The following is a 22,780-nucleotide window of genomic DNA, read 5'->3' as shown; positions in this document are numbered from 1 at the left end:
AACGGAAAAAATGATGCTTACCATACAGAAAAAAAAAGTTATTTTCCTTGTTGTTCAAGCCAATGGATTTTCCTTGTTGTTTAAGCCAAAGGACTGTAAGTTTCCTGTATAAAGTTTTCGGCCAAGACAATTCTAATTTTGTTCTTTGATTTTCGATCCGATACCATTTCTATGGGTTTCAGGCTCTTTTGTTTGGTTACTATGAGCCGTGTTCGTGTTTTACTAGATTTCAGCTATCGCTGCAACCACGATAATATGTTCTTTTTGTTTCTCTGTTTCATGTCTGTTTCATGTGTCTTTGGGGTTAACTCTCACTAACTCTCAAATGTTGTAGTGTTGTAGAGGTAAACGTGGCTGCAGCAGCAGCTGCAACTTAGTAATGAACAAACCTCGGCCCACTGTATCCAAAAATTCAAAACGTTTAAAATAAACAACTGGAAAGTGAGAAAATTACAATTTCTAGTTGATTCAGAAATGGTAGTCATCATATAAGTTAGTTTTAGTAATCAGAGTGTATTGGTATAGAATATTTTAATCAGTGCGGTGGGATTTATACCTTCTGAGTAAAATGGTACCCGGAGCTCAATCAAAACTGCACCAGGACCTAGATTTACATGGAGAATATACATTGGCGTCTCCAAATAATCTGACAAGAAGGAGTAGAGCATTTAATACCTGTGGTAGCAAGCACAGTGGAATTTATCTCTGCTTGCCAATACGGGCCCGGGGGATCAATCTGAGCTGCCGGAGAGTCTGGAATGGCAACAGGATTATATCGTCACCTAATAATCAAACTAGAAAAATAAGAAATAATTAAGTGACACTAGCACCGCAGCACGAATTAGCACCGCGCACTGGTGCTTGTACCGTGAAGAAACACCACCTAAGTCATCTTGCGTTTTGCAATTTTTTTGCTCTTTTTGTACTTTCTGAATTGCTTCATACTTGTAGTTCAGACTGTAGGCGAGGGTAAGCATATCTCGAATTTTGTCTTGGAGGAAAAGGGGTGAAATATCTTTTTTTTTCTGGTCCTTATGAAACAGTATAAATTGTCTTTTTTTTCTTCTTCTTCTCGTTTGGATTATTATGGAGACGCTTATACCTAGTCTCATCACTAAATAAAATACTGAGCCATATGGTGGGTTGCTGCAGCTGAGATCGAACTCTGTGTCTCGAGTTACCTAGCAGAAACCGATCCCACTGCCTTACCACAGGATTGAAACACTCTGTTGTTGGTTTTTCTGATGCTAGTCTATAATATAAAGTTACTATAATACTTCGTTTGTTTACTGTGCATTGTTTGCTATGTATTCCTAAACGAATGGACTACTTGAACTGAAACTGAGCACATGCGACGCTTTATGGCAGAAGATCAAGAGGGAATGAGGGGTCTTTTGAGGAGAAGGGTTACAAAGTTTCATCATCCTTGTATTTGAATCATATCAAAGTAACCCTATTTGGGGGTACGTAGAATTTGGGCGGCCCAAGAAACTTAGGAGAGGGCTCATTCGATTGAAAATTTGAAGTCGCACTCTCTTCTGTAAAGAATAGAAAGTGATTGGGTTAAAGTAAGGTTTATTTTTTTCGGAAAAAAATGTATTTCTTGGGGCCTTTCTTTTGTATTACAGCATACAAGATGATATAGCAAACATGAATTTTGAAAAATTCAAAAGTCTTAATTCTATTTAAGATCTATTTACGTCGTTCTCTAGTGTAGATAGGTCTTATGTTAGATCCTTGATAGTACCACTTTTTTGATTTTGTTAACTTTTTTACCTTTTTGGCAGGAAACGGAGAGAAGGTGGTGGAAAGGTCAAAAAGGTATGACCAGGAATTTTGAAGGTAGAGGAAATGGTTTTTACGGGGTTTGAAATTCCCCCCCCCCCTCCCAAAAAAAAAAATCCTGACTTGTAAAAACGCAAAAAAAAATGCTTATAAAAATTTTTTGATGCGTTCTCAAAATTTTTTGGTACCCTCTCCCCCCTCCCCCGAACAAAAATCCTGGATACGCACTTGCACTCTAGCCAGAACATATGTACGGTAGCAGGGTTTACACCATGCAACCCAGAGCCTTTTTTAATCTTTGGAATATTTTTCTAAATAGTAGCTATTGCTCCAACTTATAATGCGAGACGTCAGTGTTTAAAAGAAAGTAATTATTGTTATGACAATTTTTGTAAAATGACGTTTGATTTAGAGAAATTCTCCAAACCATTGAAGCAAAAATTTATCAATAGGGTGAGTATTCTAACGGTATAAAAAATTGCAAAAAAATTGTCGCTATAAAATGTTCTAGATATCTCAGAAATACCCAGAAGGTCCTGATCAAAATAAGTTTTAGTTGAAAAAACGGGGTGCTTTATAATCATTTGGTGTCCATATTTGATTCAACTGTTTGCTAAAACACATTTTACGTCAATGGAAGTTAGTGAAAGATTAGTAATCATACTTGTAGTTGTAGCTATGATTCTACTGAACATAGTCGTGATACTTGGATTTTTATCTTTGCTTTTGCGGGGAATTGCATTATTATTCTTATTAGTTTGTTATGGTTATTTAGGTTTTAAACAATGGAAAAGAAGTAAACAGACCACTGAAGACATGAAATATCTAGCAGTTACAAATTTAACATATTTTGCGTTTACAGTTGTTTTAATGGCCAAACTTGGATTTGCCATTCTTGCTTGGATATTATTGTTATTATGGTATGCTTATACGCTGCATGAAGTATTTTCACTAAAAGAAGAGGATCCAGTTGAACTAACACCTAATCAGCCTGAAAGTTTACCTGAAATTTTGTTTTCAATTGCCGTAGAAGAATAGAGCTCCTTGGGTGGGACTAGCCATGAGCTTTTCGGTCGAAATCGTAGACTATTCAGGGTGGGATTTCTGTTGGCACACGCAGGAGGTATTTGAACCACATGAGATTATGTTCTGCTATTTGGGATGGAAGATCTCATATTTTTGGACTTAATGAATCATTTGCAAATGTAGAATGTTAAGGGTAAGTGTGACAGAACCCTAACTTTTGATTGAAAGAAGAGTGAGAAATTATAGTGCATCAGAATGTAAAGTGGTGTAATTATTATTATATTATGAATTATTTATTACCCGTCAAAAAAAGTTACAAAAGACGGAGTATCAGTAAAAAAAAAAAAAAAAAAAAACAAAAAAAAACACATCGAACAAATTACAAAGACGAGAAACAAAAACTCAATTATACACTGCACTACAGGTACGCAACAAAATTTACTTTTTATAAAAAGATGCATTTTTTTTTCGAAAATTACGGTTTAATAAAATATTAACTTTTATTACAGTGGAAGTAAAAGTGGAAGAAATAAAATAAGGTAAAATTTTTTGACAAAAAATTTTATTTTTTAGTAGTGCAGCCATTGTTGACTACTTGGTTCGTTCTTTACTAAGTCCTTGCTAAGAAAAACCCAAGGCTTTTCCCTGTGTGTGATATATACAAAGTAAGGTTATTTTTGTTACAAAAAAGAGTTACTTAGTCCTACAAAAAAGAGTTACTTAGTCCAACATTCCCTGAAAGTTTTAACGTAATATTCTTAGCTTTTCCAGAGATATTGTACATACTTCCTTTTGATAACCTGGATACATGTAGTGCCCTTTGATTTAAGTCAACATTCCCGAAAGTTTCAACTTAAGATAATAACCATGAGAGACGTAAATGTAAATCTATCTTCAATGGAGTTTTCGAACACAATCTTACCCTAATCTTATGCTGGCATTGACATGTCTGCTCTATTCCAGTTCTGGTGCAGAACATAAGTTTTCTGAATTAAGAATGGCTAAAACCCCACTAGGTAATACACTCAAATCAAAAGCCACCTATGATCTTTATACTTGTCAAAAGAGCTGTTCCTGTCCTCACTTCTGGATAAATTGAATATATAGCCGAAATATTCAATTATTTCTTTCTTCCGCAATTAACTTGTAGTGATTTTCGCTTTTATTTTTTTCTGTACTATTGCTATGATGGAAAGGCAAGGTGATCTTTATCGATATGTAAGACCACCAAAACTAATTTTGTTGCAAGGGCCCCTTCTCCTTTCGCGCCTAAAACTGCATTTTTTTTTTTTAACTTTACACTCTAGCCCATTCAATATCTGTGGCTATTGTGGCAAAAGTACTTATTGCTTCAGAAACCAAGGAGAAATATAAATTCAGTCGCAAAGCAATTAAATTACCAAATAATAATCAGCCCCGTGAAATAAGGGTTCGAACGCTGTAATAACAAAGAAAAAGGCAGTATTTTGTCTTTGAGCTTTTATATTTGATCTTTGGCCTTGTACTTACTGTACAAAAGTTCAAAAATTCCTCGATCTACGCCCTGTTGAAAATTGGAAGCCTTCGTGAAACTTGTACTTAGCATGTGCTGTGTTTTAATATAGGACAACCCTGAAACTGCCCTTGAAACAATCAGAAAATGTGTCAGATCCTCTCCCCCAACTTGTACAGGTATGGACATAACACAGTCAGTGCAAAAAAAAAAAAAAAAAATACAAGGGCTTGTCTTATTTTTCATAAACATTCATTTCATTTTTTTTCAATTTCAGGACTATGGCGTCTGAAGCAAGAAGCACTTTTGCCCAAGTAGCCACAGATATTCAAGGGGATATGGAAATGAACGATCTATTAGTTCGGCTTCTTGAACTATTTGTTCAGTTTGGCCTTGAGTCGAAGAAAGCCAGTGAAAAGGCACCAATTGCTGCCAAAGCATCTAGTTGTGCTTTCAATTTGGGTATGCTTATTCCAGTAAGTATTCCAAGTAAACTGTTCATTGCGAAAACGATTTGAGTCGAGAAAAATAACTCGTGAGATGTAGGCTGTATGAGAGCCCGTTCACAAGGAGAATTTAATGATACTGAAGTTTAGTGTGGATCTGAGCCACTTGTATTTTTATAGAATTACCTGATTAGTAATTTGCTCAATCTCATTGAAACTAGGGCTCAATCTCATTGGGTCAAATAAGCGCTAGCTAAATCTTGGTATTTGTGAAGTGTCATTGTGAATGGGTCTTAAGCTAGACGCCTACAATTACTTCCCTTTTTTAGTTATAATTATGTAAAACTAGTTATTAAATAATCAAATAATTAGTTAGTTGCTATAAGAAGTAATCGAACTAATAACGAATCAAGCTATAAGTATAAGACCTTTCTTTAAGTGAAAAACCAGTAATTTACCATAAGTCAAATACAAAAGAGCAGTTTTCGAACTTTTCAGTACAACTGATTATAACAAACTTAAGCAAGACCAATAAGATATGGTTTAATTTACTTTAATTAGAAGGAATGTATCTCTAACTTTAAAATATGCTGTAATCATTGAATTATTTCTGCTAAATATTAAGTTTCAACTGAATTGTGCAGGGATGAAAGAAAAAAATCAAAATGAAAATTGTTAACATCTATCAACTTTAGATTTAACTTGTTTTAACTATTCTTCCTTAAATTCAATAAATAAAATTTGCTCATTTCTTAAATGACGCAAGGGATCAATGGTATTTGCAGGTTTAAAACTGATCACGTGCGTGCGATTATGCATGATCGTATATAGGTCGGAATTATATTTAAAGGAAGCTTGGAGCTCACGAGTTAGAAACATGAAAGTTGATCAGGCATGTTAGTTGATACATTGACTCAAATGGCAAGTATTGTTCATTTTTCTGATTAATGTCAGAAGTTGTTTATGAATCAATTAAGTGAACGCAGATTAGATTTGGAATATGATTATCAAATCCTTAGACAATACTGTAGATGGGGTTGTGGAAGAGCGATGTATAATAGAGCCTAAGCTTTCTGCGGCAAAGTGTTCTTGAGCTGTTAGTTTGTCCCAGATTCACAGAGACTTTTAGTTCTACTGCTTGAATATTATGCAGGAATGATAAGTTATCATCAAGGAGTATTCTCATGTATTTACCACGGATGGACGCGTCTTACCACGGATGGACGCGACTGACTCCAGATAACAATTAAAACGGAAGGTATCAACAGAGCATTGAGTAAAGTTGAACCTGGATGCTCTTGCAACTTCGATTGAAACCAGCCTTTCACAAGTTGCTCAACTTAAACATATACAAAAAACTGACCCAGCTTTGTGCTGCTCTGCTGCTCTTAGATGGATCTGCGCTACGATAAGTAATTATTTTGTAATTACAAGTGGGTGAGCTTTTGTACAGACATGTAATAACAAACATAATAAGAGAAGTAGGAAAGTAGAAAAAGAAAAGCTTTAAAACGATTATTTGACTTTTGGGGGGTATTTTCCCGCTTTTTAGAAAATTAGCCAAATTTTCTCAGGCTTGTAGTTTTTAATGGGGCGTATTAAACTTAACGAATTTTGTGTCTTTGGAATCTGCATTAAAAACCAATTTTTTTGAGGTATTAAATGTTATCAAATTTCTTTTTTTAGAGTTTCGGTTAAATTGGGGCCGAGCAGCCCCTTATTTACAGTTCGTTACCACACACTGTTTGATAAAATCTTTAAAAACTGCCATTCTGCCACCAATAAATCAACTAATAGTCTCTTCAAAGTTTGCTCCATGTTGGCTCCCCTCCTTTCAAATATGACAACATATAAAAATACACAGTTTTTGGCAATTTAATAGCCAAATGTTCAAGCTAGATGTTCCTTTTTTACACTATTGATCGCCCTCCCCTCTCCCCGAATCTACATGCTGGACATTGGCCTTAATATTCTTTCTCCCTTTTTTCCTTTTTTTTTGGTCTACTGCTTCTTCAATGTTCCAAAAATTCTCATATAAATCAATCGAAAATTCATCTTTATAAAGTTCAAAAATTGCTTTTTTTTATGATCCCTCCTTTCAATATGGAAAGTCGTAAAAATGCACATTTGTTGGCCTATTCTTTCTTCTTTGTTTTCCTTTGTTGGTCGAGCTATTGCTTTTTTAGTGCGACGAATGTCTCACATAAAATCAATCAAAACTCCGTCTTCATCAACTTCTAAGCTTGACCCATGTTTGATCTTCTCCCATTGGCAGGGTCGTATCCAGGACTTTTGTTCGGAGGGGGGGGGGGGGTAAAAAAAACACTTTAAAAACGCACCAAAATTATGTTTTTCTGCATTTTTAATACATTTTTACGAGTCGGATAAACATTTCAGGAGGGGGATTCATAACCCCTAACCCCTCCCCTGAATACGGCCTTTCCCACAAGTTTGAAAAATCACACAAAAAGACACGTTTTTCTGGCAATTATAATAGCTAAAAAAAGAGAAAAACAAAAATAATTTCCTAATTTTGGACTCTCTCCCCCACTCATTGAATCTGCTCTGTTTGCTCTGTTTTTTTTTTCTTTTTTTTTATTCAAGCTGTTGCATCCTTACTGTGCCAAACGTACAAATTCGTACGTAGCGTACAAATTCGTGAACAAAACCCCATCTTCTTAGACTTGAAAATTTAATACATGTTTGCCCCCTCTTCCTTCAGAGGCAACGCTATAGCGTTGCCCATAGTAAAGGTCATACGGCTCCAGTGTTTTATTATTGTTATTTATTTATTATTATTTTTTCCCAGAGGCACTTCATATGGAAGGGGTCGTCGTATAAACTTCGGAGGGGTTCATTCGATTGGAAATCGAGATTTCTAGTGCCCTTTTTAAGAGTCAAAAGTGATCGGAGGGCAACTAACCCCCCCCTCCTTTTTTCACAAATGCATGCGATAAAAATTTGAGATAGCTATTTTGTTAAAAATAGTTCAATGATCAAATAACAAAAACCCTTAGTTTAACTCAACCGATCAGGGCACGGGGGCAGGCGTTTCTAGCAATGATCTGATGGTATATATGATTCAAAGGACCATAATCCTCATGTGAGTTACAAAGAGGATGCGTGAGATTGGAAATTATCAGCTCTCGTTTGGTTTTTAAGAATCAAAAGTTATTCGAGGGCAACTAGCCCCCCCCCCCATCCTTCACGCCCTTTTTCCTCAAACCCATCCGATAAGAACTTTGAGATAGCCATTTTTTAAATAGTTCAAAGACCATAAAACGAAAACTCCAGGATTGACACAGCCCCCCAAGACCCTAGGGCAAGTGTTGTAAGTTATGCTCTGGGGGAATATATGGTTCTTATGCAAGGGATGCTCGTAAAAACTTCAGAGAGGGTTCATTTGATTGGAAATTGAAACTTCTAGTTTAGGCTTTGAGAGTCCAAAGAGATTGGAGGGCAACTAGCCCCCCCCCCCCACGCCCCTTTCTCCCCAAATGCATCCGATAAAAACTTTGAGATAGCCATTGTGTAAAAAATTGCTCTAAAGTTAGATAACAAAAACTCATGTATCGACACAACCCCCCAGGGCGCGAGGGCAGGTGTTGTAAGTTATGCCTTGGGGCATATATGGTTCTTATGGAAGGGATGCTCGTATAAACTTCAGAGAGGGCTCATTTAATTGGAAATTGAAAGTTCGAGTTCACTTTTTAATAGTCAAAAGAGATCCGAGGACAACTAGCCCCCCCCCCCCCGCGCGCTTTGTTTTTTCGAACCCATCTGATGAAAACTTTGTAGACATTTTGTTAAAAATAGTTCAAAGGTCGATAAGAAAAATTCCGGTGTCAGTACAACCCTCCAGGGCCCGGGGGAAGGCGTTCTAAGTTATGCCCTGAGGGCAAGTGTGGTTCTTATGAAAGGGATGCTCGTATAAACTTCATAGAGGGCTCATTTCATTGGAAATTGAAAGTTCTTGTTTACTTTTTAAGAGTCAAGATATTGAAGGGCAAATAACCCCCTCCCCCACGCCATTTTTCCCCAAATCCATCTGCTACAAATTTTGAGATAGCCATTTTTTAGATAGCCATTTAATTAGATAACAAAAACTCCGGTGTTGACACAACACCCCAGGGCCCGGGGGTAGGCGTTGTAAGGGTCGTCCTGGGGGCGTATACGGTTCTTATGAAAGAGATGCTCGTATAAACTCCAGAGAGGGCTTATTTGACTGGAAATTAAATGTTCTAGTTCACTTTTTATGAGTCAAAAGATATCCGAGGGAAACTAGCCTCCCCCCCAACCCTTTTTTCCCCAAACACATCCGATAAAAATTTTGAGATAGCCATTTCGTTAAAAATAGTTCAAAGGTTAGATAAGAAAAACTCCTGTGTTGACGCAACCCCCGGGGCCCGAGGGCAGGCGTTGTAAGAAATGATCTGGGGGCATATATGGTTCTTATGGAAGGGATGCTCTTATAAACTTCGGAGAGGGCTCGTTTGATTGGAAATTGAAAGTTCTCGTTCTTTTTTTAAGAGTCAAAAGAGATCGGAGGGCAACTAGCCTCCCCCCTCCACGCCCTATTTTCCTCAAATTCATCCGATAAGAAGTTTGAGAGTCATTTTTTCAAAATGGTTCAAAGATCATATAACAAAAACTCCAGGATGGACACAATCCTTCAGGGCCCGCGGTAGTTGTTGTAAGTTATGCCCGGAGGCATATATAGCTGTTATGGAAGGGATGCTCGTATAAACTTCAGAGAGGGCTTATTTGATTGGAAATTGAAAGTTCTAGTTCAGTTTTTAAGAGTTAAAAGACATCAGAGGGCAACTATCCCCTCCACGCCTCTTTTCTCTTATATGCATCCGATAAAAATTTTGATATAGCCATTTTGTTAAAAATAGTCCAAAGGTCATATAACAAAAGCCCCGGTTTCGACACAAACCCCCAGGGCCCGGGGAAAGGCGCTGCAAGTTATGCCCTGGTGGCATATATGGTTCTTTTGGAAGGGATGCTCGTATAAACTTCAGAGGGCTCATTTGAATGGAAATTGACAGTCCTAGTTCAATTTTTAAGAGTCAAAAGAGATCGGAGGGCACCTAGCCCCACTCCCACGCCCGTTTTTCCGCAAACCCATCCGATACAAACTGTAAGATAGCCATTTTTTTTAAATAGTTCAAAGGTCAGATAACAAAAACTCCGGTTTTGACACAACCCCCCAGGGTGGGAGGGGGGCAGGCGTTGTAAGTTACGTCCTGGGGCCGTATATAGTTCTTATGAAAGGGAAGCTTGTATAAACGTCAGAGAGGTTTCATTCGATTTGAAATTAAAAGTTATAGTTTACTTTCTCAGTCAAAAGAGATCGGATGGCAGTTAGCCTCTCCCCTCCCCTCCGTGCCCTTTTCTTCCCCAAACCCATCCGATAAAAATTTTGAGGCGGTCATTTTGTTAAAAATAGTTTCAAACATCAGATATTAAAACTCCGGGGTCGACACAACCCCCCCAGGGCCCGGGGATAGGCGTTGTAAGTTATGCCCTGGGTGTATATACGGTTTTTATAGAAGGGACGCTCGTATAAACTTCAGAGAAGGCTCATTAAATTGAAAATAGAAAGTTCTAGTTCACTTTTAACGAGTCAAAAGAGATCGAAGGACAATTAGCCCCCCCTCCCCATGCCTTTTTTCCCCAGACCATCGGATAAGAATTTTGAGATAGCCGTTTTGTTAAAAATAGTTCAAACATCAGATAATTAAAACTCCGAGGTGGACACAAACCCATTTTTTTAGTTTGATATTGTTTCTTTGATGCTAGTTTTGATACTTTGATGAATTCTAAAACCTACTGCGTCATGGCGCTTTACTGAAAACTATGTGTCTTGAACAGTCTTGGAAAGTATAAACAAAATCAAATTGAATATTTGACATATAATGATATTGATTGTTTAAATATCCATCAGTTAAAGATTTTAGTCGCTTTAATTTTATTTTAATTTTTAATGCTGTAAGAACTGGAAAAGAAAATATTTGTAATATAATTCGTTTTCAGTGACGCGCCAATGACGCAGTAGGCTTTAGGTTTTTACAGTTAAGGAACGGGATAATTTTAGGGGCCTTTTTAGAAAGAACTATTAAATTAATTAAATTTTAGAAAGAACTATTAAATTAAACTGAATATTTGTTGTATAATGATATTAATTGCTGAAAGCTCATCAGTTCAAAATTTGACTGTAATTTTAGTGTTTATCTTCAGTATTAAGTACAAAAGAAAATATTTGTAATACAATTCGTTTTCAGTAAACCGCCGATGACGCAGTAGGTTTTAGACTTTTACAGTGAGAGAAGGAGGCAATACTCAAACTCTTGTTTGTAGTGGTTTTTGTTCGTTTCAAGCTTGATTTGCATATTCAATTTAAGTTTCACTTGTTTTAAGATTTATTTATTCATTTACATTAGTATCTATTGTATGTTTGTTTGCAAGATTCTTTATTTAATTTTTGTTTGCTTTGGGTTTAATTTATACTTCAATAGCAAAATTTTTTTCCGTTTTAAGCTTGATTTGCGTATTCAATTTAAGCATTGCTCGCTTTAAGATTTATTTATTAATTTATATTATTACTTGTTGTATGTTTTTTTTGCTATGATTTTTTATTTAATGTCTGTTCGTTTTGGGTTTTATTTATTCTTTAATAGTAATTTCTGGTCGTTTTGAGTTTGAATTTTAACAGCTATTTGTATCTGATGATCTTAAGTCTAAAATGGCCTTTACTTTTCTTTGAAAAACTTCTTTTTGTTTTTTTAATTAATTATTTGAAAGATCAGATAAAAATACACCCTTTTAGTAACTAATAGTTAAAGGTGCACAAAACTACCAGTTTCCTTGTTACCCTTCCCCCGCCCCCCTTTTCATTAAATTCCTGGATATTCTGCTTTTTTTAGGCTATTGTCTTTTAGTACGACGATACGACGAAGGCCTTTAATATATTAACCAGAACTCCGCCTTCATACGCTTCAAAGTTTGCTCCGTCTTTAATCCCTCTCCTCTCAATTTGAAAAAGTCACATAAAAATACGCTTTTTTATTTTATTTTAGTAGCTAAAGAGTATTTTAATAGTAAAATACTTTTTTGATTTCATAAGCTTCAAAGGTTGCTTCGTGTTTCATCAATCAATCAATCAATCAATCGGGGTTTATTTTAAAAAGAAAACGAAATGAAATAACATAAAAGACACTGCTCTGTCACACATTAGACGTTGAGACCCATAAATACAAATATTTATCACTATCATGCAGAGCGACAACCTCTCCCAAGACAACACTCACTCACTCCCAAGACAACCACACGCCTCCTCCACAACTACTTATTATTTCCTTGACTATTGGGTTCGTCCCCTCAACCAAAAGCCCAATCACCTCACCTAAAATACTATACAATAATAAATATAATCTTAAATACTAAACTTGTTTTAATCCAAATTAACCTCTAATTAATTGACCTTTCACTAAATATTTCGTTAAATTATTTTTGAAGGACCCAAGTGAGCTCTTACATGTCAGCTCTTGCGGGATCATGTTCCACTCTATAGAGCAAGTCATGTATGGGGAAAATCCGAGCGTACCGTTGGTGTTTGTCTCACACGGATGTCAAAAGCAGATCGGGTGTTTGATTATCTTATTCAGATAACCTAAAGAGATTGCGGAAAGGAGATGGAAGTGACCCGGAAAGGAACCTAGAAACATAAACTGAGCACGACAGACGGTATAGTGAACCAAGAGAGAGACAGTCATCTATACTTCCAATTATTTTCAGTGCACGCCTATGGATTGAATCAAGTCTCTTCAAGTGTGATTTGAATGTTGGCTGCCAAATTCATTGGAGATAAGGTTTCAGAAGTCCGCTGTAAATTAGACGAAGGGTTTTTGTGGAAATGTGTTCCTTAGTTTTCTGATAATGCTTATCTTCTCTCTCTTATGAGAAAAATCATGATAAAAATACTCAATTCCAGTAATTTATTGGCTAAAAAGAAACAGAACTACTTTTTCATTTTATTCCCCCTCCCGAGTAAAATTTTGGATGTGCGCCTGTATATTCTTTCTTTATAGGTTATTGCTTCTTTAGTGCGACGGATGCCTCCAATAAATCAACCAAAAGTTCGTCTTCACAAGCTATTTAAGGACTTCTGGCTGTACTGTGTTGTAATGCGTTTCACTCAAGAAGAGTGCGGTAAGTGTGTTGAAATGTGTTTGTGGTGTTGTACTGTATTGTAATGCGTTTGACTCACTATATCTACTTTCTAAACCCTTACGACTATATTCTCTGTTAATTGGTATCTAAAATTTTCCAAAATTTTAATTTCACACTTCAATTGCTAAATACTGTTTTTATCGATTTCCTGCATATTATTTTTTTTCGTCTTCTTTGTTTTAAGGTTGTTTCTTGCCTATTGTATCAAATGTCTCAAACAAATCAATCAATAAGTATGTCTTCATATGCCTTAGAGTCTGCTCCGTGTCTGCCCCTCCGCCCTTTTTTTCTACTTAAAACCACAGAAAAATAGAGGGATTTCTAGAATTGATGAAGTGGTTTTTAACTTTTCTTTTTTATTGGTGGCTCCTGGATATAGGAGTAACAATCATATTTTTTAATCGTAGGGCAACGCTGATCAGAATTCCGGTATTTAATATAGCTTTTTAGTAAAAGGTTGGACTCTGTATGGTGTGTTATTCTTGGCCGAAACAATTTGTATAATTATATGATTGATAAAACTCTATTTTAATATTTTCTCAGTGTATTTTGATTTTGGGTATCTATATTGCACAATACACATCCAATCAAAATTTTGAGATCGCCATTTTGTTCAGCGTAGTTAATTTCCAGATAGAAAATATGTTTTTGAGGAGGACACTCCCCCGCAACCCTCAGGGCAAGGGTTTTAAGTTATTGAAAGTTCTGGAAATTATGTATTTAAGGATGACAAACCCCCCCCCCCCTAGCCTCCAGGGCAAAGGTTGTAAGTTATGATCTGGGGGCAAATAAGGTTTTTATAGATAGAGTTGTCGTAAAACTTCAAAAAGGGCTTATACAATTGGAAATTGAGAGGGATATTACCCTTTTTAATAGTCTAAGGTTATTGGACGGTAACTAACCCCCTCTCATGCTCACGATTTCGCCAAACACATCCAAACAAAATTTTAAGAAAGCCATTTTGTTTAACGCTGTAGAAAGTCCTGGAAATTAGGTCTTTGAGAATGGCAACCCCCAGCCCTCAGGGCAAGGGTTGTAAGTTTTTCCCTGGGGGTATATAAGGTTTTTATTGAAATTGTTGTCGTAGAAACTTCAAAAGGGCTCATTTCATTGGAAATTGAAAGGGCTAGTGCCATTTTTAATAGTTGAAAGTGGTTGGAGAGCGACTAACGTCCCTCTCACGCCCATCATTTCCTCAAACACATCGAATCAAAATTTTGAGCTAGCCATTTTGTTTAACGTAGTTGAAAGTTCTGGAAATTAGGTCTTAGAGGACGACAATCACCCTAACAGCCCTTAGGGTAAGGGTTGTAATTTATGCCCTGGGGGCATATAAGGGGTTTATAGAAAGTGTTGTCGTTTCATAAAGGGCTCATTCGATTGGAAATCGAAAGGCCTAGTGTCCTTTTTAATGGTCGAAAGTGATTGGAAGGCTTGACATTTTTATAGTAAAGATCGATGTGGGTATAATGTATTATTTTTTTTTTGTGTTGTTGTTGTTGTTTAGACCAGGGCACTTCGTATCGACGGAGTTGTCGTGGGAACTTCGAAAAGGGCCCATTCGATTGAAAATAGAAAGGGCTGATGCCCTTTTTAATAGTCGAAAGTGATTAGAGGGCAATTAATCCCCCTCCCACGCCCACCTTCCCATTTGCCCATTATGTTTAAAAAATAAATTTTGCCTTAAGATTAAATCAAAATCCACTGTGTTAATGCTAATTCCCAATAAGGCATCTCAGCAGTATCCCAAGAACAGGGTTGCCACCAGACCAAAAAATTTTGTAACGTCCAACTCTTAAAAACGTAACTTTTTCGTAACTTTTGATAGAAAAGTCTCTTCTCAAGGCAGGGTGCCTTAATTTTACTATCAAGAGCCGTACTTAAAGGGGGGGGGGCGACATTTGTTGCCTGTCATCAAAAATCCTCCCTCCAACTTTTAAAATGTTTCTAAAAAGTATATAATAATAACAATTCGTGCTTCTTTACCTTCAGGAAATTCTTATTTTTTCAACTGCAAGTGCTGCTTCCAGTTTACCTGCACAACAGAAAGACCAACCCCCCCCCCCGATGCGTGTGTATAACTCCAGGCTAGTATTTTGTTATTTCGATTAGTCGTATTAGTAACATTTTATTTTGAAAGCAAAATCATGAAAACTTCAAAAAAATAGCCTAAACCCCTCAAAAATGACATTGGATCGAAATAAAAACTGACCGTTGAAAAACCATTGCCGAAAATCCTGTAGAGGAAAGTTACAGCCCCTCCCCACACCTTGGACAACAGGGAATATCACGTTTTTGTATGGGTAGCACTGAGTGTTCTTTTTTATTTTTCGTCACCGTTTAGCGGGAAACTAGAACATTGGAGAGAGCTGTTTAAGGGCTCACTTAAAAGGAACTTGCTATATATACTTTTTTTTAAATAACTAAACATATAGTTTAAAACATTAATTAGAAGCCCCCGACTCTACTCATCATAAAACATCCAGCCACAATTCCTCTATTCCAATGTCATGTAATTTTTGGCAAATTTGTGTCTTTGGATGATGACGTTCCCTTTTCTTCTTCTTCTATTTCACAGCAGGCGGGCTATTCAGTTGATACTATTTTTCCCTTTTCCTTTTGCTTCACTCTATGGGCTACAGAGCTACTGGCTTGGTTGTCTCTTATTTATTATATATTCTCAGATATCTTTCAGTAGACCTTTCGACTCAAGGAGTTCAAATATAAGATGATAGATATTGATTTCTATAATCTATGTGCAGGTATAATCGGCTAGGATCTTGGCTGATAGTGAGATTTTGAGGTGTTTGAAGCTCTTTAACGATTTACAATGCAAGGTATGCTGTGCAGACGTCAGCGTATTACATTCAAATAGGCAGTGGTCAAATGTTCCATTATTCATGATAGAATACCTGTCAAGAGGGGAATAAGGAACTGAACCACTTGAATCAGGAAATTGATGTGAGAATGCAAGAAAGTTTAGTCCATTTGTTCTAGAACGAATTTTATGATAAATTTTAGAAAAATACTTATTGGGAAAGGGGGAAAGAGTAGGATTTTTCTTATTAAACATAATATTTGATAGTCTCCATTGGTAAATATCTCTAATGGGGATTGATCTCCCACTTGGCTGGTCAATATTTATAGCATTTTTTGCCATTTCATCAACCTGATGATTACCACTTATACCAGAGTGGCTAGGAATATACTGAAGATAAGTCCTTATGCCACTTGAAGCAATATTATCTATAATACTAAGACAATGATAAGTGTCAATATCCAGCTTATACTGATGAGCTGAAGACAGCAACTCAAGGCTTGATGAAGAGTCAGAATAAACTATAATATTATTTGAATTAGCAATCGAGGGTTTATTTTCCATAAGGTGTTCTAATGCCATGATTATGGCATTTAACTCTGGAGACATTATAGATACATTATTATACAATCTCTCACCCATTACAATTTTCAGGTGAGGAAGGAAGGCACCACTTGCTACCTTGTCATTCATTTTGGACCCATCAACAAATATTTGGAAATAGTTTTTATAAGTAATTGTATTAAGTTCAGCAAATTTTTTCTGAACAAAAGCAATGGGGATTAAATCTTTAGTCCACTTTGAGAAATCAGCATTTATTATGGGGATTGACCAATTCCAAGGAGGGGATTGGGGGAAAGTAGGTGCAATAGACTTTGCGGGTACAGGGAACTTCTTCTGAATATTGGCATGCTAATCTGCAATGCCTCTATACATGGCTGATTTCTTAACCAATTATGTAGGGTATGTGAGCTATTTGATTCAATTTTTGTAAGATGTTTTATCAAGAGCAGGGTTCGGACTCGCCTATAAATTCCAATAAATTCCTATATTTTAATGCACTCCTATAAAATGCCTATATTTTGGCTAAAATCCTATTATTCCTATATTTTCGGCTGAAGAGCACCAAGGACATTGCTCATGATTTGCAATTTTCACTGCTCGTTAAGTAAGCCAAGATGTGCTTTTCTTTGCTTTTGACTCTGCTTGTAGACTGTGCTGTCCTTCGGTATAGATTGATAAGTAATTACAACTGTTGAGCTGTTTGAACTTAACTAATGCTTTGTGTTGGGATTAGTAAGCTGCTTCTGCTTGGGCTATGCCGTTGTGTTGACTTAGTAGCCTATTGTTTTGTTTTTTGTCATGTTGGGCCTGTCCAAAATGAGCAAAGATCAGTATACAGTTTAGCAGTCTCTGCTTAATGAGACTGTGAGTTCTTGCGACTTATGCGTTTTCTGGCTGAACACTATAAAAGGCTGATGCAAATACGTCCCAGTTTCGGATATATCCACATTTTTCTTTTTATGGCCTTTTAATCGCAGGATGCTATTTTGCAGGTGATGCTTGGTAATTAAGTATGGGGCCTACCAAGTTCAGTAGTTTATGGCTTGCTAAGACGGATTGCAGCGGTAGAAAGATTGGCGAATAGTTTAAGACTGGGAACGACCAGTACTCGTTCTTTTCCAAACTCTGCTTGAAAAATCTGGGTTGCACAGCTGGGGTTGCTCAGCTAAACCAAAATGTCCGATCTGCAGAACACAAAGCCGCAGTTACTGCTCAACTACATCCACTACAGCTTCACCTGACCGGACAATCTCGAGCTGATGAAACAATCAAGGATAAACCATTAGTTGGTACAAACATGTTTTGTGAGCGTGATGCCGCTTATAAAGCTGAGTTAATATCGGCACTTCAGACGGTACAGAGTTCCATGTCTGCTAACTCTTCAGACCATATTGTCGCAACCTTCCATGCGATTTTTCTCGGTAAGATCCCCGACGGAATGTCCCTATGTGCGAAGAAACTCACGTATCTGATCACCGACAACAAGGGATGACCTGTATAGGAAGATTATGTCAGCCATTTAGCAGAATCAGCTGCCACTTGAAAAACTGATTACGCTTGGAAGTGACGGACCAAACGTCAACAAAAGCGTTTGGAACAAGTTCAATGCCGAAAAAAAGAAAGTGACGGGAAAGGGAATGTTGAACATTGGTTCTTGCAACATCCATATAATTCATAACGCTTTCTTGAAAGGTCTTCAGGTGTTCGGAGAAGAAAGTTCCAACTTTGTTATTCTTGTGCATCCGTTTTTTGACGGCTGGCCTGCAAGTTGTGAAAACTATCGAAAGTGCCAAAAGAAAGTGGGATTGCCAGAGAATGCTTTCATGAAGCATGTCCCAAGCCGCTGGCTGACGATCGGACGTGCCCTGGCTAGAATCGTGCAGCAGTGGCCGGCAATCTTAGAGTACTTCCTGAACTTCGTGCCGAGAGAGAAAAAACTGAAGAATCTTCTGTCCACTCCCAAATTTCTGAAGATTGTGGCTTATATCATAAGTGCGACGATGAAGGCTCAACTCGAGTTTGTTCTAGCCTCAGCAGAACTGTTCATGCGTTTCACCCAACTGTTCCAGAAAGAAGAGCCTCTCATTGATGTTCTGCACTCAGAGATCAAAAGACTAGTTGTGACGCTTTGCGGACGGGTCTTTACTCCAGATTTCGTGACCGAGACTGAAAATTTCTCACCAGAAATGTTGAACCTTGCTGAAAAATTAGCAGAAAAGTCCATAGTTTCAGAAAATGTGGAACGAGCTTTCGGTCAGAAAGCAACACTGAAAGACAAGGCCATTTTCTAAGTCAATGTGCGAAAACATTTTATTGCGGGTATTCGCCATATTTTGAACAAAAGTCCCCTGGAAAAAGATGTTTTTCTAGAGGCTTTACGCTGTTCGAGTCCGATCAACATGAAGGATTCAAGAAGCATTGCAGACATAGCGGTTGTGGCACGCGAGATTGTGATTGGAGTAAGCTGAGATATCGCTCAGGCTGAGTGGCTGGTTTTGCAAGCGGAAACTGGACCCCGTGAGGACATTACTCGGATGAATCATTTTTGGAGCTATTATTTTGGACTGGTGAATGAGCGTGGGGACAGCAAGTTCCCGGAACTTCCAAGCTTATCAAAGCGGTGCAGACGTTGTCGCATGGCAGCGCAGATGCTCAGCGTGGGTTCTCGCGTTTTGGTAGTATTCTCGGTGAAGACCAGGCCGTGATGTCTGAACGCGTTCTAGATGCGAGACTCATGGTATATGCCACGTTGAGGCTTTATGGAGGAAAACCAGAACGGTCTGTTATTGCAAAAGAGCTGTTGAATCTTGCACGTTCCGCACGGTCTCGGTATCAACAATATTTGGAAGAAAAGAAAAAAAAAGAGCTATCTGAGAAGAAGAAAGCAACTTTCGAAGAGGACAGCAAGCGGAAGTTGCAGGAGGTCCACGACAAAAAGAAAGAAATAGAAGACCTGGAAAGAAAAAGGAAAAAACTTAGAGCATCAGAGTAAGAAAAGAGAACAGTAGCAGATACTCTACTTCAGGAAGCGACCGACAGAATGAAGAAGGCTGCCAAGTTCAAGAGTTCCATAGACATTGCCCTAGCTGTTTCTCTGCTCGAAGGAGCTGTGAAGCCCAGGACAAGTGATGGAGAGCAGATGGTGGAATCTGCGAGAATGAAGCAGCCTGTTGCAAAGAGAAAAACTGACCTCATATCGAAATTGAAGCCCAAGAAGCAGCAAGAGTGATTCGAAATATTTTACATGTATCAGTCAATCGTTGGCACACTATGTGTATCTGATTTTTTACTGTTTTCTACTGTTTGTACAGTTTGTATTTGAAATAAAAAAAAAAATAAATGAATGCAAAAACTCGGGAAATGACGAATTTATGTGACCAGGCATCCCACGCCATCTACCACAGATCTGATTCCGAGGACTTCCGAATCCTATATTTGGCCTATATTTTGGCCCGGGAAATCCTATAAAAATAGGACAGAGCCTATAATTTGAAACGAACCGACCTGTCCGAACCCTGTAAGAGAAAGCTACGTTTCTTCCTTACTGTTGTTAAGCCACTCTCCATAAGCAGAAACTTGGTGCTTGTGGATTTCCAAAGACCAAATATGAGACGTATTATATCGTTTTGTATTGTTTAATTTTTTTGTATCTGGGTCTTTGAACATCCACCATAGACGATGAGCCCATAGTCAATATGGGGTCTTATATGTGATTTATAAAACTGGAGTAAGGTTTTCTCCTTACATCCCCAGGGTGTAGAAAGAAATCTTTTTAGTATAATTGTTTTTATTTGTTCCTGGTTCTTTGTCATGTTTTTTTTCCTTATATGTAGGATTGTGATGCATTGAGTATGTTGTTATTTGTGTTTTTCTTCAGTTACAGGCTGATTTGCCGTGTAGGTAATCAACAAATATTTGCAGGATTTATTATTTGCGAATAATTTTTATTTTGTATGTGTAAACCAAATTGAACATGCCCAACCATGTTCTCAACAAATATAAAATGTTTCAGTTTGGGCCCAAATTACTTTCAAACTCTTTTTCCCGTTTTTAGGTCTATATTTTAATTAGCGAATGTATTATATATTTTTCATGCTTTTTCCCTAACTTGTATTTTTACTTTTGCCTTATACGTAATCTAAAAAAAATGTTTATATGTTTTGTTAGTTGTGAATAAACTTTATCTTATGATATGTGAATATAGACCTTTTTGAAAATACCCAACCATGTTTTCAACAAAGATAAAGTTTTCAAGTTTTGCTCGCATCGCTCTCAAACTTGTATTCCCTTTTTTCAGGTCTATTAACTCGAGTTTTTATGGTTTTCTCCTTATTATAGGTATATATCCTCATGAATGGCACAAGGGTCTCTGCGAAATAGCCGTAAAATCACCTTTACTAATTTCACAAACTCCATTCAAATCTGAGTTTAGAGAACTTCAGTATACAGCAGCCCTTAGAACAGATGGCGTTCAAAGCACTGAAGTCCAGGAGTTTCGAAATCAAATTCTCAATCTACTTGGGAACCCTCCGCAAGATGTCAGTAATATTATTGGAAAGTTAACCTTTGCACAATGCACTTATCTCTTGTGTGTTTATTGGCTGGAGGTTTTAAGAGTGAAGCATTCTGATAAGCCGAATTTCTACTATATTTTTGATTATATAAATGATCCTGCGATCCAGAAAGATAAAAGCCAGATTTGGAAGTGTGTATCAAGGTAAGAATGTGCTGTATATATATATATATATATATATATATATATATATATATATATATATATATATATATATATATATATATATATATATATATATATATATATATATATATATATATATATATATATATATATATATATATATATATATATATATATATATATATATATATATATATATATATATATATATATATATATATATATATATATACACACACATATATATATATATATATATATATATATATATATATATATATATAGATATATATATATATATATATATATATATATATTCTCTATATTATATATTCTCTATATTATATATTCTATATATTATATTCTCTGAGGCCAACCTGACTCTTGTACATGATAATGGTAATAAGCTTACTAAGCTATGGATGTCAGGTATTGTGTTATCTTGGAACGATAATTTCGACAGGACCTGTGCCTGTCGAAATTATCGTTCCAAGATAACACAATACCTGACATCCATAGCTTAGGTAAGCTTATTACCATTATCATATATATATATATATATATATATATATATATATATATATATATATATATATATATATATATATATATATATATATATATATATATATATATATATATATATATATATATATATATATATATATATATATATATATATTGTATTTTTTTTCTGCCACTTTGTATGGAAATTGTGTCGAAGAAACTTGAGAGGGAGCTCGTTCAACTTGAAATTGAAATTTTTAGGGTTCCTTTTATGAATCAAAAGTGATTGGACAACAACTGGTCTTCTTACTCACCAGTCCTAAGCCTCTCCATTCCTTTGGAGCTGACATGGTACGCACACCTCCTGTGACATGGGCAATAATTTCCGAAAATTGCCAACTGTTAGATATAGGTCACCAGGTCAAAGGGATCACACACTCCGTTGCAAGAAGTAGGGAGAAGTTGGAGGGCCCTGAAATGGTCCAAAAGACATCTGTCCTTGATCAGTTTGGAACTTGCAGCCGTAAATTCTTTGCCCAAGAGGAGTACACATCAAATTGCCTGGGCAACTTCCTCTTCTCCATAAATTATAGAGCCAAAAAACTTATTTTTGAGTCGGATTGCAACTTAAATCCTCAAGTCCTTGTGCTAACTGAACTCCTATGCAGGAAATAGGGGGAAACAATGTGGCTCTCGGAAAACTGAGGCCCAACGAAAGGCCAGAAAACGGTCAAAAAATTTTCGTCTTCTATTTCGCACAGAATGGTCCTAGAAACCAGAAAGGGAACTCTTCGGTTGCACAATGAAAGCTCCAGGGCCCTTTTTAAGAGCCGAAAGTGATTGGAGAGAAACCAGCCTCCCTCATATGCCTTTTCTGCTACCCGGTCCTCCCCCTAATCCCCATGAGGTCGGATCAAAGTCTTGAGATAGGCATTTTGTTCGGAAACTTTAGAAGGTCTATCGAGTATGCCTCCGGGGTTGACGTAACTAACATCCCACGGGGCAAATGGCCCTAAATTATGTAAACTACCACTATTCCTGGTAGGTTTCTGTAGAAAAAGAAGTAGTTTTTGGTCTTGGTTTTCTGATCATCTCCTAGCTCTTATTGGCCTGCTGTCGAACTCTCTTCTCCCACACTATCTTTTCCAGCTTAACATCTAGCAAATATGAAATTTCCAGCAGGCAAATTTTTTTCTTCCAGATGTCTC

The 22,780-nt window shown here is 36.8% G+C and overlaps 1 protein-coding gene across 1 annotated transcript in view; it reads left to right on the top strand.

Annotated features, from left to right (window-relative positions):
• Window positions 1–22,780, top strand: part of Pi4KIIIalpha (phosphatidylinositol 4-kinase III alpha) — a 192,915-nt gene that overhangs the window by 77,223 nt on the left and 92,912 nt on the right. Inside the window, exons 12-14 of the mRNA XM_089086118.1 lie at window positions 4,581–4,779; window positions 12,843–12,963; window positions 20,705–21,083. Coding sequence (XP_088942244.1) covers window positions 4,581–4,779; window positions 12,843–12,963; window positions 20,705–21,083 — 699 coding nt within the window. The remainder of the gene's footprint in view (window positions 1–4,580; window positions 4,780–12,842; window positions 12,964–20,704; window positions 21,084–22,780) is intronic.

The sequence above is a fragment of the Artemia sp. Qi Xiang Cuo genome, chromosome 3 (genome assembly GCF_049724085.1).
Source record: "Artemia sp. Qi Xiang Cuo chromosome 3, ASM4972408v1, whole genome shotgun sequence".
Lineage (NCBI taxonomy): Eukaryota > Metazoa > Arthropoda > Branchiopoda > Anostraca > Artemiidae > Artemia > Artemia sp. Qi Xiang Cuo.
Note: the sequence above shows the minus strand (reverse complement) of the source record. Positions and strands in the feature narration are given on the sequence as shown.